The sequence below is a fragment of the Symsagittifera roscoffensis genome, chromosome 1 (genome assembly GCF_963678635.1).
Source record: "Symsagittifera roscoffensis chromosome 1, txSymRosc1.1, whole genome shotgun sequence".
NCBI lineage: Eukaryota > Metazoa > Xenacoelomorpha > Acoela > Convolutidae > Symsagittifera > Symsagittifera roscoffensis.
The window spans coordinates 59,325,964-59,343,705 of record NC_087062.1 but is presented as its reverse complement, the minus strand read 5'-3'; the positions used below and the strand labels follow the sequence as shown (position 1 = coordinate 59,343,705).

Genomic DNA, 17,742 nt, shown 5'->3' with positions numbered 1-17,742 from the left:
ACAACTACAATGAATATTGCTTACAACGCAAGAAAATTCCGTGATATGGCAAATAGGTCGACTAAACGTAATCGTGTGAACGATAATAGTAATATATTTTTTTCAAAGCCGACTTTTTTCAGTATGAAAAAAAAGATCCTGACCAGATTCGGCGAAGTCCTTACCTGCAGGCCAGAAGTGTCAGAGAAACCAGGGTAGTTGAATTTATCATAAAACAAGCTTTGAAATGATTTTCTTCAGATATTAACCTGTAAGTAGTATTGTCTAGCATGCGATCCAAGGCGATAAAGCTACTACGTACTTTTCCCAAAAACATTCAATAGAAGAAAAGTCGAATTCCATTTATGGCAAATGCTTCTTGGTTTCAAGTTTAATACTAAATCAGATGCTTTGTCCAACGACGTTTTTTTAAATTACGCTTGAACTTTGGTCGGATTTTTTTTGGAAAAACGTTTTTTTCTCGTTTTTCCTAATAGATTTTAAGCTTTTCAAATTTTTCCATTGTTTTTCAGTCTGTTTTTTTTGCGATGCTCAAGTGAAACCAGTGGATCGATTTTTATAGATGTGGTCATTGTTTTTCTACCAAACTTGTTTTCAAAACGATTTCGGGTTGTTTTGTGAATCTCTGAGTTTCTACAATTTTGCGGCCGGCTATGCAAATGAGAGCAAATTCAGCAATCCCACCGAGAATCTGAACTAACGCCAGCACAGAAATTAAATGCGTGTTCAAACTAATCAGTTTTCTGTTTGAAACAAACTTTATTGCAATGTGTCGAGCATGAGATAAAACGCCGTATTTTGATGGAGATGTCCTTTTGGTATCAAGTGAATGGGTTGCCCGACAAAAAAAAACATGAGCAAATTGAAGAAAAAGAAGAATTTATTTCGCTAGCATATGGTATAAAAAATTTCAACAAACCTTCTTTCTGAAAGAAAGCCGAGAGTCTCCCAAGCCACAACCGACAGCAAAGCCATAAAGCAGAGAATACGCACAGGTCGAGCTCCGTATTTTCTTAGTATAAGTAAGTCTTTGAAACAGACTTTGAAACTTAAGTTAGTCTTCTGAGAAAACTGTTAGGATACTTCCTTGCTTTAGTTTTGAACCAGATTTTAAGCACGCACACATTCACCTTTACACACAATTCTCGTGAATTCTGGCTTTTCAAATGAATATCTCTAGATTCGTTCAAAAGCCAATATTGCAAACTCCAAATCAAGAAAAATGTTTGTAATTTTTTCACTTCAAGTTCTTATATGTATCCTTTGATCGCCAAAGACGATTATTTGTGGTATTTGAGGTTATGAGATAAAGTTAAAAATATATGCAAAAATATAACTGAAGACAATTTTCCTTTCGAATTTGTCGTCAAGACAAAAACTTCAAAAATTGTCCGCTTCTGATAGCTGGATTAAGTGAACAATAATGTTTTTTTTTTAATTCTCCCTAGGTTGAAAGAAAATACAACAAGTTGCGAGAGCCGTATTACTCAAAGCGAGGTGGTGAAATCTCAACAATTCAAGGCTTCTGGGTCACAGCATTTCTGAACCACCCGCAGATATCGGCACTGTTGTCCGAGGAGGATGAGAAGGCGCTGGCGTACATGGAGAACCTTTCTGTGAAAGAGAATGACGACATTAAGTCTGGCTACAAGGTTGTGTTCACGTTCAGAGAAAACCCATACTTTTCTAACAGTCTAATAGAGAAGGAAATCAAATTGAACGAGGAAGGAGAGCTGGTGGGAAGTGCGACCAAAATAGACTGGAAGGAGGGCCAGTCTCTTGTGAGTCAGACACCGCAGCCGAACCAGCCACAGAATGAGGCAGGTGGCGTGGACAGTTTCTTCCATTGGTTCTCAGAGGAGGCTTCCTCCGGGCTGGGTCAGGACGAGTTGGGGGAGATTATCAAGGATGACATCTGGCCGAACCCACTGCAGTACTACTTGGCCACGGAAGAAGGCGACGAAGACGGAGATGGCGAGGAGGAGTTCGGAGATGAGGATGACGAAGATGACGATGATGAGGATGGGGATGGCGCAGCTGACGGAGAGGAAGATGGCGAGGGTGCGGAAGGCAACTAGTCTTTTTCACCATCGCTTTTCACAATTCCCGTCTCTGCGAGGCATGTCTAGCACAAAGCAATTTAAGCCCCACTCTAGGCCCAATGTCTTATTCTAATTAAAGTTCCCCAATCGATTTCAATGACTTATTCGACTGGCGCCTACTATCTCTATCGTCGGCTGGTTGATCTTGCGGTCCACAATGAAATATCGAATTCGACAAAACGGAACCTACACCTTGAAAAGCTGCTAGTCATAAACTGGGTCATATTTTTATGCACTTCGTCGGTTTAGTGCTTTGTCAGTGGCTAGTTTTACCTTCTGATTATTTTAAACCTGAAGTATGTCCTCTGTGACTGACTTGCGAATGTAAAACAATCCACTGCTCAATGCGAATTGTTGTTTATTTTATTTTTTGAGGCTACCTTTCAGCGTCGCCATGTTTGTAACTTCTTGATGTATTGTTGACTTCTAATAATTTCAAGTTCCGTTTCAAAATTATTTTGAGGTAGTAAAATTATCGCGATGCTAGAATAACGAAATCCGCCGTGGCCGAGTGCTGTGGCGGATGCCTAGATCCATCTCTTTTCGAGTGGCGAAGATGCGCGGCCTTTAAAACAAGGTTCGCGGATTAGAATCCTGCTTCGCCCACAGTCGGATAAGTTCCAGTGTCATCCGCCTCCTCAAGGTGGGACCGGCTGCAGCAAAATCGTTGACATCTCTCTCCCCAACGGAAAAATGTCCAAGGTTGATTGGGGGGGGGGGGCTCATAAAAAGAAGAATTCAGCAGAATACAGACAGATTGAATGATTCGGGCATAGGCGATCTTAAAGCCAAGAGCGCATATAATTTTAACGAGAAAAGGCGTATACGACCGTAAAAAAATTCCGTGATGTTTGTGATAATTTTGAGAGAGGGTTGGGCTTGACGTGCGAACGAAATCTGCCTTTGATCATATAAGGCATGCAAAGTTCAATGTTCATATTACAGATGATATTCAAAAGTTTGATGTTCCAGATTGCTTATGTTCTGACAGCAGCTGTCTTAGAATAGTGGGATTTATGAATAGATTTTGTACCCTCATCGTCCTTGTATCTATTTCCTGTACCCTTCTCTGTAGTACGAGTGCGTGTCCATCTTTTCACTGCTCCTGTAAATGTTGAAAGAGGTTTGCGTCCTTCAAAACTTGGCGCCTGTGGTTAACTTGTCCTCTATTTTACCAATCACTTTACAAAGTGGCAACCTTGTTCATAATAATCAAGTTAACGTTGTGATCAGACAAGAGAGAATTGTGATGGGGGAGAAACATGCACCCCCCGCAAAGGCCCTTGGACTGACTGGGTTTTTGTGCGACAAGTTGCCAACTTCTGATGAGGTTGCGCTTACACATTCTCTCAAAGGTTGCTTGATGAGCTTCGATCTGTATGAGTCTGACCAGGAATTCCAACACAGAGTCAATATTCTAGCGCGACTTGATCATCTGGCAAAAGACTGGATCCGTCAAATGGCAATTAAGAAGGTATAGCACAGCACATACTTACAGCTGAGTTTGAAATCCTGAATGTTTTCATAGTTTCTCTATGAATTGAAGGAGCTGCGCGCTGAAGCTAGCGTCCTGTCTATTCTCACCGATCGTTCGATTTCTCAGTGAAATTTACCAGAAATGAATGGTTAATTTTAACCCAAATTTTCATTTTTCTAGCCGCGCAGTCACGGAGTAATGATATGCTGATTGTTGAATGTAGGGCTGGTCAGTTATTTCTGCGATTAACAACTGTTAATCCAACGTCTGATGTTTTTTGCACGTGCGATAATCGAAGGTGTTTCAACCGGGTATTGGACTTGTTTCCTGTAAATAACTTTTTTCACATCAAGGTATATTTGAAAGGAATCTTGCTATGTTCTGCCTATGTAGGACTCGTGCTTGATTGTAGGTGGTAGATGCATGATCTTTTTGATTTTTTACTGAGAAGTTTTGGTTGGTTTTCAGCTTATTAGGTGTCGGCTTTAATTCTCGGCTCCTTTACCTAATGGTTTTTCTATTAGTTTCCGATCGTATTTTTTATATGGATTCAATTTTGACAACAATTTTGAAGAAGTAAAGTCAAAATCTCCGACCCTCTTTCAACAGTTAAAAAACATGAACAGAAGTTTTTTCGTCTCCTGATATTACGAGTCAAAGAACGTATTTCAGACTCTTATATAGGTTACGATGATTTTTTTTGGGAAAAATCTTAAAATTTGTTCAAGCTCAAATCTACTCTTTCGCAGTTTGACTTTTGATTTCTTCAAGAAAAGTTTATTTTATGTTTTTGGTTTTTAAGCTCACCAAAAGTTTCTGCTAGTGAAGAAAAATTTAAAATAGACGACAGTTTTTCCCGATTGCTTGTTTCTTCTGGACTATTTCTTTTCTCTTAGTATGTTTGGACTTAGTTCGTTGAAACTTGTTGTCTCAATCTCATATTCGCTGAGAGTGTTTCTTGTAAATCGAAAATGAACAAAAAAATCTAATTTTTCTGCAATGTGAAATTTCCATATTTTGGATTTTTGTCACCATTATTTGCGGCTCGATGAGTGTCTGATTAAGTTTTTTCTGCATAACTACCATTTGGTAAATTTTTAGGAACCGATGAACTTAGTTCAGATTCGTGTAAAATTCGTTAGTCTTTTAGTAAGTCTTTGTTCAGTCTCAAATTTATTCAGTCTCAATCTTCTCAATTTTATCCAGTTTCAAAAGGCTATCTTATTTTTTCGTAGAAAATCGGAAAGTTACTTGCGTTCCTTGACTCTTTTCCAACTCTCTGCTGACTATATTTTTAATGTTAGTTTAAAGCCGGTAATTGTGTTTCGCGACAGGTTTGCATCAAAATGAGTTTCATTGGAGGCCAAGGTATGAAAATTTTTGGGTGTTGTTTTTTGTCGGTTTGCGACTCGCTGGCTTTCCTGAATCGCAAGAGGCGAAAAGCTCAGTTTCGCTTCCATTATGAAAGTTCGTGTAATTTGATTAGAACTTGACGGACAATATGGTGGAAAAAGTCGGAGGGAAGTTGTTCACATTTGGATCATATAGACTTGGTGTGCACACTAAGGGTGCTGATATAGACACACTGCTGGTGGCGCCAAGACATGTCGAGAGAGAAGACTTCTTCACTTCATTCTACGATGTGCTCAGTCAGCAGTCTTGCGTCACACATCTACGGGTAAATTTAATTAGATTGATAGTAACAAAATTGAATCTTGATGGTGTCAAATGTTGTTGTTTCATTACTCCAATCAGCATTTAGTTTTTTTAGATACGTTTGTCTTTTCGCTTGTGTATGCCATGTGCAAAATGGAACGTGTTTATCATAAAATTTCCTTGTCAATTGCGAAAAACTACCAATTTTCAAACAAAAACGTCAAAATACGCATTATACTTGGATCAAAGAAGTTTTCACAGGTTCAAACTCTTTGAAATATTTACGGGTTGGTTTTTGAACGTTTTTTGATAATTTATTTTATCCATAATTTTGAATTGATAAATATGGCATTGGTTTCTAACATTAATAACTAGCCTTTGATAAATAGTTGATTGCCCTAGCGAACTAGCCTTTTCTTGTTCACAGCATAACTCAATTTGATGGTTTTTGCAAAACAGAATTTTCTTTTTTTAACAGACAAATTTTGAGCACGTTTTGAGCATTTTATATTCCTTCCTTTAATTTTTGTAAATGTACTAACTCTGATTTCAGTATGTCAGTTTTTTTTCCTTTATTCTTGAAATTTTTTCCTCTTTCTTCCGCTTTTAAAGATTGCGGATCATTTAATATCGACATAGCAGACTCGTTTCAATTTTTTTGATGAGTAAAAGAAGGTTATCTAAATGTTTTTAGGGGGCCTTGAAAACTTTTTTGAGATTTAAAGTGTTTTATGGAAACTGTTTTTCTCAGCTCAACGTGTGTCTGCTTCGGTATGTTGTCCAATATTTCAATTAGCTGTCGTAGGTTTTACCTAGCATATTTTTCTTAGAAGAAACTTTATTTAAGACAAAATCTAGACAAAGTTGAAAATTTTGGTTAGTCAATTTGTTTCAAAAAGTAAGTTTTTGATTTTTTTGTGCGGATTTTGCCTCATTTTCTGTCGATTAGTTTACCATGATATATTTCTGTGGAATCGGAAATGATGCGATGTTTTGTGTTCTGATCATTTTTACAGACGTTGTTTTCATCGATAGTTTTTCTACACTTGCGAGAGATGTGTCTTGTAATTGGGATTTAGACTTTTCCCCCGTGAACAACTTTTACAAATCCTTCTTGCTTTTCATACGTGCTTTTGTTATTGAACCTGAACAACTTCTAGTTTCGTTCCCTTTTGGCCTAGAGATAGCGTGGTTGTGTTTGCACTCTATGATCTGGTTTTCGAGTCCCGGCCAGACCTTGTTTTTTTTCCAGTTTGTTTGAAATTGAAATTCTTTTTCCAGTAAAAATTGAATTGGACTTTCGTTTGTTTGCTCAAGTTTTGTCGTCTTAGTTGCCACATCGCGGATTTTCTTCTGTTGGAAGCAATTTTCATTTAGTTGCAAGTGCTGCTCATTGTATTTTCAGGGAGACTTAAAACTTTTTTTTTTCAAAATCAGTTTTTTTGCTGAACTGGTGTCTGATGTAAAAGTTGTACATTTTTTTTTCGTTTTCTGATAAACTACTGTTCAGATCTGAGCTGTTGGGTTCAATTGACAGAATGGGTTTTGTGAAGTTTCCTACAGAAGCGGCTACGACCAAATTTATGTACACAGAAAGTTACGGTTTTCGTAATAGTCAAATATTTGATTTTCTGAACCGTTATCTGAAATTTTTTGACTTTTCTCGAAAACAACGCTTCGAAATCTTGGTGGTCAATCGAACCAACCTATTGTGTGAAATTTTCTGCATAAGTGGCTACGCCCAAATGTTTTATCCCAAAAAGGTATGTTTTGCGAAAAAGCAATATTTTGAGTTGAACGTTTTTGGAAACTTTTTGACTTTTTCCGAAAACTACCCTGCCAATTCTTATGTTAATTGTTCGGGTTCAATCGAGAAACCCGGTTGTGGGAATATTCGCTCCTTAAGTGGCCACGACCGTCTTATTGCAGAAAAAAGGGTTGGTTTTCGGAAAGTCAAGCTAAATATTCAAATATTTGGATCGCCGGTCTTCCAAGAGTGAGCTTGTATCGAGACTCACGGAATTTATCGTAGACCTTGTTTTTTCTTTTGTTTTTTTATGACAGTTTATCGTGTGTGATGCAAAGCTCCGATCAAGGATGACTTTTTATCATTACCTGAGCGAGCTTGCGAGCGTTAGTTTAATACTACCTTCTTTTATCTAACCTAACTCGCAAATAAAAGTGTTCCATGAAAGTGTTCACTTATATGGAAATATCACTGCAGCATTGGAAATGGCATAGCATCTGTTTTCTGATTTATTTGTGGCTAGTGTTTGTCGTATTTTAAGTGTCGATAGCTGAGTGGTTAGTGCGTGAGAATTATAATCTTTAGGTCGTAGGTTCGAATCCGATATGTAGCCGATATTTTACTAGTTCGAGGCTTATTTCTACTTTTTCGTTTTGCACTTTATAGAGCTGCTTTTTGTCGTGTTCTCACTAGTTTTTGGGAAGCGCAGCTATGCCTCTGTGTAAATCAAAAGACCCACGCTATTCGTCAAATCAATGATTCTGTAGTGTACAAATAAGTTAGCAAAAAAAGCAGCTGCGCTTCGCCTCTATGTGAAAGCTTCCTGAATTTTTTTGCTTGTTTTTCAAAGTAAATTATCGTTGATGTGATTAATATCGCAGGGCCTTTGATCCATGATAAATAGTCTTTCTTAATCTGATCTCTCTACGCTTTCTTGCTTTTGTTCCTACTTTTCTGATAACACAAGCAAAGAGTGAACTAATCAGGCTCGGAAATCGTTCTAAGTGATTTGAGTCAACCTAGTTGTTGGTGCTTTATGCGACGAGAACACATGCACTTTGTGCTGTGCGTAACGTTTTGGGTGATTTAAAAGTCTGGAATGTGGGAAAATGAGAGAAGCGGACTATGCTTAGACAGGCTGCAAAGACTTTCATAGATCCTCTGCGAATATCAGAAACCACAATTAATTATTAATGTAGGATCGGTGATCCTAACACTTTTTGCCTTACTTAGAGTTCAAGTGAGAGCTTTACCTTGGCAAATGCACGTAATAATGTAAAGCTAATGGAACGCGTACTATGAAGATTGTTTAGTCAATAAGATGAGTACAAAAGTAAACAAACAGTGAAGTCCGAAATAGTTCAAAAATCTCCAAAGATATAGTCCCTCCTTTGGCGGAAAACTCAGGTGAAGTAAGACGTGCAACCCCCCAAATGGAAACTACCGGGGCTAGCTTTATGAAACTCATAGGACGGATACAAGAGATGATTTCAGGGCATGCAAAAATCCATACTTAAAAGTTACTGAGTTCTGATAGGGCCATTTTTTGCACTTCCGGAAACCGTTATCACTTGGGACCGGGACCAAGTGATAACGGTTCCCGGAAGTGCAAAAAATGGCCCTATCAGAACTCTGTAACTAGCGGTTGGAATGGAACCAAAACATGGTATGTTGTAGACCCAGTCGAAGGAAGCTTAAGTTTAGGATCCCAGACCCCTTGGACCCCTACTCCCGGTGCTATGCCCTATGCAAATAGACCCCACCCCGACTTCCGGAAGTCGTTTCCCGGACCCCACTGAACGCAGGGAGCTAAAACTGTGGGATAGCATAGGTAGCACTGAGGTACATCAGGTATCATAATTTGAGCCAAATCTAGCGGTTGAACCGGAAGTTATTAGCACTTTGGAAAACCACCCCTTATACCGGAAGTAGGCAATTTACGCAAAATAATAAGCGAGGGCATATCGATTTTATGGCGGCATCAGATACTACAACTCATCCCCGAAAAAAGACCCCCAGTGATTAAAATCCCTCGGGCGACTCCTTTCGGTGTTAATAGCCTTTTCCCGGGAAAAGTGATAATGGACAATATAAATGGGATAACTTGGGAAGTATCGATGGTATATGGACGAAACTTGATAGGTAGGACCCCCATTGAATTCTAAACCTGAATGTGGAAGGTTCACCCCGGGGTGACCTCAAATTGACCTTTGGGCGTTTAAGACCAAATTTGTATAGAAAACCTCGGTATTAGCATCGGAAAGTGGCGTTTTCATTCGACCCCAACCGTTGGGAATGAGAATTGGTTGCCTTACTAATAATTGGGAGGGAACTTACCTATTGGGAAATAAAAGCAGAAGCTGAAAGAGATATTAATTACACATTGTATGGTTGGAGTAGTGGAACTAATTAAAATGGACTTGGCAAACATAGGATTCAACTGAGCTTGGCGAGTTCGCTATTAATAGAATTTCAAACAGGGTAAAAGAAAAGTAGTCCCAGAAGAAATTGGCAGTAACAGAGGCAATAGGTCTCCTAAATAGTATGAATGAAAGGGGTATTTAATTAGCTCCCGGGAGTTGGCTTTTTGGCACGATTTGACCCCTAATACCCGAATTACTTTCCCCTGATAGCTAGAAGGTCAGGATTGGAATAGAGTATAGATCAGAATTTTAGATGCTCAGGATGAGTTAGCGACCCATAAAAGGGGCCTTTCCCTGCCCTCGGCAGGTTAGAACGTTAATGAGATAATTAAATAAAAACCTTGGGAAGATTGGTTAATTAAACATAACTCGGTTTGGAGGTGAAATTGGACTTGATATTTGCACAACTTAGTAAGGGATGCCTATAATGAACATGGAACTTAAGACTAGTGTCGTCAGAGGAAGAATTCAGTTAAGACCTTACGAAAAGGATACCAAAGTAAATATCAGGACTTGTAGTGATGACATAACTCTAACTATAACTAAAACTCAAATAGACAAGCATTATAGAGAATATCAAGTAGCCTACCCTTAGGCAGAACAATTGTGCTGTGAGAGCGAATGGTTGGTTCTCAGTTAGTTAGAGAACAATTATTGCTAAATAGAAGAGTAGTTTGTTCTCAGTCAGAGAGAGAACAGTGATAATTACTAGAGAGAGTAGTTGGTTCTCGTTAGATAGAGAGCAAGAAGAGAAAAGCTAACAGATAGTTGGTTCTCAGAGTTAGAGAACGAGAAATTGCGAAGTTGGGAGATCAGTTAAAAGTACCTCAAAGGAATAGTGGTCCATCGGGACACTATTAATTTTAGCAGGTCGAACTGAGAGACAGTGACGAATTACTGTGTGTAATTGATTGTTGGGTTCTCTAAAGAAAGAGAATCTTAGAACAGAGTTGATCAAATCTTAATTGGGTAATTAGGACATTGTACTAATCGATCGCAGACCCTTTCCTTTGGTTAAATTATTAGATTTTATCTTGGCCACTAATAGCTTTCTGTATTTGGAATTATATTAGTTGAATTAAGTTACTACTGGAAATTCTTGCGATTGGCGAGAGTCAGCAAGACAACCTTAAGAGCAGCATAAAGAGGGGGCAAGTAACAGAGTACAGTACAGAATAGTTGCCACCAACTTAACCCTTTCGGAATTGTGGATATTAGTGAAGCTCGGTCGCCCCGCTGAATTCATTATCAAAGGGACCACTTTGCGGTGCCGTTAAGTTAGTGTACCAACGGACCTAGAGAAGCAATCGCTGAAATCTACAATTAATAAAAAAAATTGAAGAGTTGGAAAGGCTTTCTTCTCTGTACAAGTTTGCAGTAGTGAGATGGGTAAAGTTTTTTTTAACAATCCTTAGACTAAAGAAGTCTTTACTTTTGAGTTTTCATCCGATAAACTACTCGGATTTTACGCATTTTGTAAATGTTGATGAAAAAGCTGAGTTTTGAATTTCTTGCTTTGTGCTCTGTTAAGAAAAATTCGCGCTGCTTTTGTTTTTTGGGTGGTTTTATTTCCCGTTTTCTGTGAAGCCCTCTTTCGTTTGTTTTTGCTGAAATGAATTTGAATAATTAGTTTTCATACCTTAGGTGCTAATCGAGGTCATTGGTAAGTTTGTCACCAGTTCATTTTGTAGCGATTTGCTCTGATTTTAAGATAATTCGCTTTGCAAATTTAACATGGCGAAGTCGACCGATTGCGCCCCTGCAAGGATTCTGCTGGGAATAACGACATTTTGGCTCATAAAGTGTGCGGCACCGCCCGATGTTTTGAGGTGTTAATGTGAAACACTTGATTGATGCTTTGGTTGTCTAATTTGTGCAAAACGTTATCGGCGGTGCAAAGCTCGTCGTTACGGTAGATTGTCTAAAAGCAGAACAAACTTTAATATTAAACCTCTGTGATATATTATAATAGATTACAGATTTTAGTTAAATAGCTGGATCGCTCTTTCTCGTACTTCGAACACTATTAAGAGTAATGCACGTAGTGAAGACTTATATAGGTCTTGCTGATTTTTTTGTTTTTTTTTCAGGAAAAAGTCTTTAAATATTGATGCACTTAGGTATTTTGCACTTTCTGAGTTCAATTGAAATTCATCTGCTGAAAGTGATGTAAATAGCACTCTCCAAATACGACCGTGGCAATGGCGCGAAAAACGTGAACGATTTCTAGTTTCGAAAGTGGAATTTATTTTTAGGATTTCCCAGCGGAATAAAAACTTTTCCTATTGATCCATTATTCTCAAGTTGGGTTCAAGTTATCAAAAAGGGCCAGTCATAAATTATTCTACAAATTCAAAGAGCTTAAAGGGCATTTATTTTTTACTTTGAAATTCGAAAGTTGAGATTTTTTTTAATGAAATTTTGTGTGTTTTTTTATGTTTACCTGCGTTCATTACTTTTTTCCAATCTTCGATTGGCTATTTTTTATAATTACACTTGCGATTAGCTTAGTGTATTGTAGCAAAATTCTTTTTTCTTCTAACCTAACTCTCAAATAAAACTGTCCATTTAATGTGTTCACTAATTTGGAAATTAATTTGTAGAATTGGAAATTGCATAGCATCTGTTCTCTGCTTTACATGTGGCTTGTTTTTGGTGCCCATTAAGCGTCCGTGGCTGAGTGGTTAGTGTGTGATACTCTTAATTTCTTGGTGGCAGGTTCGAATATCAGACGTAGCCGGTTTTTCACTAATTTGCTTTTATTTCAAAACTAAAATTTTTGCAACAGAAGCTTAGAGTTCGAATTTTTGGTTAAAATTCAAATTTGCGTTTTTTTTATCACAAAAACTCTTTATAGCATGTACAATTGACCGAAAAAGAAATGATTATGTTATGCCTTATAGTTTTCAAGTTTTGTTACATGCACTTCTTTGATAGTTCTCAAAGTTGCCAGCTATTGTATCATTGCTTGCCGATGGGACTTCAGGCCGATTTTTTTTCAGTAATTCAGAGACACTCAAATTCATCATTATAACGTTACTTGACAAAAAACCCATAGTAATTGTTTTTTGGAACAATGCACTATTTAAAGATGAGTTTCGTTTGTTACATAAGCCTGTTCTTTGAAATTCATAAATTATACACGAGAAAAATCCATCTGCAATTTTTTAATTTTTGACTTTCTTAAATTTCAAACAAACGTTCAATATACAAAAAAAAAATCCATTAAATGTTGAACATCGCCATGAAATGGATAAATTGATCAAAATAGTTTTCACGTTGTGTCAACGTCATTGTTTTTACGCTTGCTATTAGCAAGCGTTATCAAACCGGAAAGTATACTTTTTTTTCGGGCTAACAACATGTTTAACGGAATCACTTGTATCTTGGTTCATAAAGAATTGAAACTTCTATGCGTGTTCGGCACTTAGCCCGGAGGTGTAAAATACGCCTAGGACCGTAAAGGTTGTGAGTTCGAAGCTGGCAAGGAACTTTTTCTCAAATTGGAAATATTCTATCGAAAAAATTGTCGGCCTTTAGTTTGTCTGTTTGTTTAGTCGGCTTAGTTGCCACATCGTAGAATTCTTTTTTCTCAGCAATTTTCAATGTAATTTTTTTCAGTGTTTTGAATTATTCCTGCAATTTTGATTTTAATCGTATAATTTGTTTTTTTTAAAAATAATTTGTTTATAACTGGTTTTCGTATAATTTGTTGTTTTTTTTTTAGCTTAAAAACTTTATTCGGTCTAAATGAGATCGGCTTGTGATTTATCGACTTAGAGACCTAATTTGGGGTCATTTCAAAGGAAACATAAGTTTTATCCTTCATTGCGGATTGCGCAAAATGCTAAAATTCTTAGACTAGAATTTATAGTTAAAAGTTTTTCATGACAACAATTATATTTTTGGTTCTACGGGAAATTATTCAAGTTTCGTCGGCTGAGTTGCCTCTTCTTAATTACCCTTGCGATAGCAAGGATATGGCAATCAGGTACTACCTTTTTTTAAAATTATTTTTAATTGCCCTCGATTGTGTTTCTAGACGTGTTTTCTGCAAATAGAACATGGTTGTGGTTTTTTGAATTTTTTTTCTATTTCCTTTTTTGGACTTAGTGGCTTTCTTTTCCTGTCTGCTAGCTTGGTTTGCTATTCCGATGTTGTATCGCAAGTGTTGGGAAGCTCAGCTTCGCCTCTGTGTTAAAGGAACTGTTTGGCTTGAAGTCCCTATTTTTACGATTCGGATTGAAGTCCTGTCGGGCTGATGTTCGGCACCCGGTAAAAAAAAACAAGCTGCGCAAATGGGCAACCTCATCTAAACCTACGCACTACTCGATAATTCTTGACACATTTGAGAAATTTTTCTTGAAGGTACGAAATGAGACGTTCAAAATGCATCACTTGTTTCAAGAGTCGATGAATGTAGTTCAGACTCTTATATAGGTCGCGATAATCTTTTAAGAGTAATGAACGTAGTCTTGCTGATTTTTTTCCGTTGTTTTTAGGAAAAGTCTCAAATAACTACAGATGTGCTTTCATACATATTGATGCATTTATGAATGCACTTAGGTATATATGCACTTTTTGAGTGCAATTGAAATTCATCTGCTGGAAGTGGCGCAAACGTGAAAATGGCGCAAAAAAACGTGAACGATTTCTAGTTTCAAAAATGGAAATTAGTTTTTAGATTTCCAGCGGAACAAAAACTTTACCCATTGATCTAGTTTTCTCTAAATGGGTTTATGTTATCAAAAAAGCGCCAATCATAAATTGTTCTAGAAAATCAAAGTTTAAAGGGACTCTATTTTTTTCTTTGAAATTCGAAATTTGAGATTGTTTCAAGAAAGTAATAGTTTTTTCTAATGTTTACTTGCGTTCATTATTCTTTTCCAATCTCCGATTGGCTATGTTCGTTTTTTTTTAAAGAAAAGTTATAAAATTTGTTCAGGCTCAAAGTTACTTTTTTGCGATTTGACTTTGGTTCTCTTTTAAGTTCAGCTCATTTCCTTTTCTAAAAGGAATGCAAACTCCACTATCGAACAGCAAAAGTGTAAAAGTCTCGAAAAACATGGTCGACTTCTAGTTTCGAAAGTAGAGGTTAATTATCAGATCTCCCAGCGAATTAAAAATTTTACTTATTGATCTGGTTTTTCTCAAGTTGGATTAGTTTTATGTATAAAAAGTGTCAATCAAAAATTATTTTAAAAATTCGAGCTTTGAGGCCATATATTTTTTTCATGGAAATTCGGAAGTTGAGATTTTTTCAAAGAAAAAAGTCAGTATTTTTTCTGGTTATTTGCATTCATTGAATCTTTTCCAACTGTCTGTTGGTTATGCTTGAGGAAGTAGCGGGAAGGGGAATTTTTTGTGCAACGCTGAATAGGTTAGCTGCAAGATGCAGTTGGGTACTTATAGGAGGATCTAAGGGAAGTATTCACCATGAGCGCGAGTATCAAGGAAGTGCAAAATGAATTGTGCGGTTTGAGCAAAACTCAGGGCCAAGTTTACCGGATCGCGATATCATACAAGCGAGGCAAATATGAGCTCATAATCTCGAAGAGAAAAAGTATCGCCGCGAAGCCGAACGCACCTCGAGGAGCGCTGTAAATCAAAGCGGAATCTGTAAACTCGATCTGAGGGAGGTCCGAATTCCGTTCAAGACAATCGAGGTTCAGGAGCATTCAAAGAAGACGTGTCATTGCAAAACGAAAACTCACTGGGATGGGTCGGAAAATCATGGGTGGTGTACCGATAGTCAAGAACTATTCGTAGTTTGATTGATACCGACGAAGTAAAAGAGACCGGCGGAACTGCAGTATCGGGGCGAAACTCTTGACCGCAATAAACGGATAGAAGACCAAACAATTGATCGATAGCAGATCGCTTCATTAATAATTAACTTTGTGAAATGAAGAGCGAATGTGAAATTGAACAAAAAGAGCAACGACTGGTGGCAGCTCCGATGGGGCATAAATACAGCCACTATTGGATCAGGCAGGAAAATATCAACAATCAGAAGCGAATAAGCAAATGCGCATCATAGTCTGCCCCGGAAGAGTGCGGAATGTCATGCGTTGGAATATGAACGAATCAGAGACAGCGTATTTGCATAAAAAGCGCGAATCATTGGAGTTTTGAGAAAAAACTTGATGCTATAGTTATGATGATTGCGGTTCAAGCGTAGCAATTTTTGTAAGTGAATCCGGGTCTAGTATCCAGTTAGACAGACGAGATGTGAGATAAGCTGTTGAATTATGCAAAAAGTGATGAGTAGCGCAGGGGTTTTGATCAATGATAAATAGTCAATCTTATTCTGATAATCTTCATTGGCTTAGCTCTGAGTTGTTCATGTTTAACTTCGAAAAATGTGTCCAGTTAAACCCTGACGAAAGGTTGGTTGCACTGTTTTTAAACATTTTCAAGTCTTGGGAATCAGCAGTTTCTGAATGGGAGCTGACGAAAGGTTGGTTGCACTGTTTTTAAACATTTTCAAGTCTTTGGAATCAGCAGTTTCTGAATGGGAGCAGTTTCTGAATATTAGCGATTTTCAAATCGAGCCTCAATTTGGAATTAGTAGTTCTAGAAACGTAGAAATTTATTATTATCATTTCTGTTCCGTTTCCCTAATTTGTCAACTGTCTGTTGTCAGTTTTTGTTGAAATTGTCTCTAAGATAAAGTGTTGAGTAGCGCAGTTGTTTTGACCAATGATTAAAAGTCATTCTTGGTCTGGTAATCTTTGACAATTTTCACCCTTGCGATAAGCAAGGGTAGTTCAATCGGGTACTAGACTTTTTTTCTCGTTAACAACTTTGTCCGCTTCTAGACAAACACTTCAAGAGGATCTTCACTTTTGGATGATTTTCTGGTTTCAGATTGAATTTCAGGTTGATATATCTTTTCAATGTTTGTATTTTCAGGTTGTAATTATCTTTTCAAGTTTCAGGTTGTAATTATCTTTTCAAAAAAGTTTCTCAATTTTGTTTCGGGTTCGTGGTTTTCGTCATAATTCAGTCGGTTCATATTCCGTTTTTCAAACGTCGTTTTTCAAAAATCTTCAGTGGTTGTTATTGGTTTTCTTTTTAAAGCATGAATTTTGTTCCAATTTTACCATCTTTTACGATAACTGAAACTTCTGATTTTGAGTTTTTTTTTCATTTTTATTCACTTATACTTTTATATTTAAACAGTTATAGATTGCATAATGTCGGTTTAGTCACTTATTTTGCTTAAATTCGAGGGCAAAAAAAACCTGGTTGGGGTTGTGCTTACAACTGTTTGAATTTTGTGAAATTTTTTATGACAACAGTTCACTTTGATGAGAAGTTTCTCGCCTTTGTTGTCGTTCGGTAATTGATTTCCAATTTTAAAAAGCTGTTTATGAATTTCAACCGATACAAGTATCAATGTTTGTAGCTGTAAGGTTTGTCGGTTTTCAACTTTCTTCAAGTTGTTTTTTTTCAAATAATTTTTTCACAAGTTTTTTTCCAAAGTAATATTTCAGAATTCTTTTTTGGCTTCTGCATTTTTTTCATTCACTGATTTGGAGCGCAATGTGTTTTCGCATCGCCAGTGTTGCGAAGCTTCCCTTCGCCTCTGTGTAAAAATGGTTTGTTGATTTTTTTTTCGATTGCTTTTTGATCGTAACTTCTAGTATTTAACATTGGCATTAGTTGCTGCAAGGTAAATAGACGAATTGTGCTTTCGGAATAATCATAGATAAATAGTTTTTCTTGTTATGGCCAATTTTGCGATTTTCTGGCTGAATTGTACTTTCACCAAATACACTTTCGTTGTCAACTTTTTCGCGAAGATGAATCAATAGTTCAAGGGTTTTGTTGAATGATAAATTATTATTTAAATACTGATAATCTTCAATAGATTAATTTGGGGTTGTTCAGTTTTAAATGCTCCAAAAGTGTGTCAAATTTAATCAGGACCAATAATTTTCGATTTTTTCAACGTTTTTCAAGTTTTTGGAATAAGCTGTCGATTCATGAGAAATAATATAATGTTTTTTTTTAAAATGTACCTTTCTCTTTGTAAAAATTCACATTGACATCAGCTTCTGAAAAGCGCCAAATGATTGAGAAGCGCATGTTATGGTCAATTTAAGTAGTTTCTCGCTGGATTGTTAGTTCGCCGAAAAGCGTTTTTTTTTTCTGTCAAATTTGTCGCGAAGATGAAGTGATGAATAGCGCAGTTGTTTTGATCAATGATAAATACTCATTTTTGTTCTGATCAGCTTCTACCCTGTTCTTTGTAGAAATTCTTTTTGACATCAATTGCTGAAAAGCGAATAATTGGAAAGCGCTTCCGTTTTATTCATCAATACTTTTTTT

The 17,742-nt window shown here is 37.0% G+C and overlaps 2 protein-coding genes across 4 annotated transcripts in view; both read left to right on the top strand.

The window, feature by feature from the left end:
* LOC134846602 (protein SET-like) overlaps window positions 1-2,558 on the top strand; it is a 339,248-nt gene extending 336,690 nt beyond the window's left edge. Inside the window, exon 3 of the mRNA XM_063863990.1 lies at window positions 1,449-2,558. Within this exon, the coding sequence (XP_063720060.1) occupies window positions 1,449-2,078 (630 nt within the window). The 3' untranslated portion in view covers window positions 2,079-2,558. The remainder of the gene's footprint in view (window positions 1-1,448) is intronic.
* Window positions 2,559-3,053: 495 nt separating this feature from the next.
* Window positions 3,054-17,742, top strand: part of LOC134846545 (poly(A) polymerase beta-like) — a 42,466-nt gene continuing 27,777 nt past the window's right edge. For all 3 annotated transcript variants that reach the window (XM_063863943.1, XM_063863935.1, XM_063863927.1), the window contains exons 1-2: window positions 3,054-3,576; window positions 5,066-5,257. In XM_063863943.1, coding sequence (XP_063720013.1) covers window positions 3,214-3,576; window positions 5,066-5,257 — 555 coding nt within the window. In that variant the 5' untranslated portion in view covers window positions 3,054-3,213. The remainder of the gene's footprint in view (window positions 3,577-5,065; window positions 5,258-17,742) is intronic.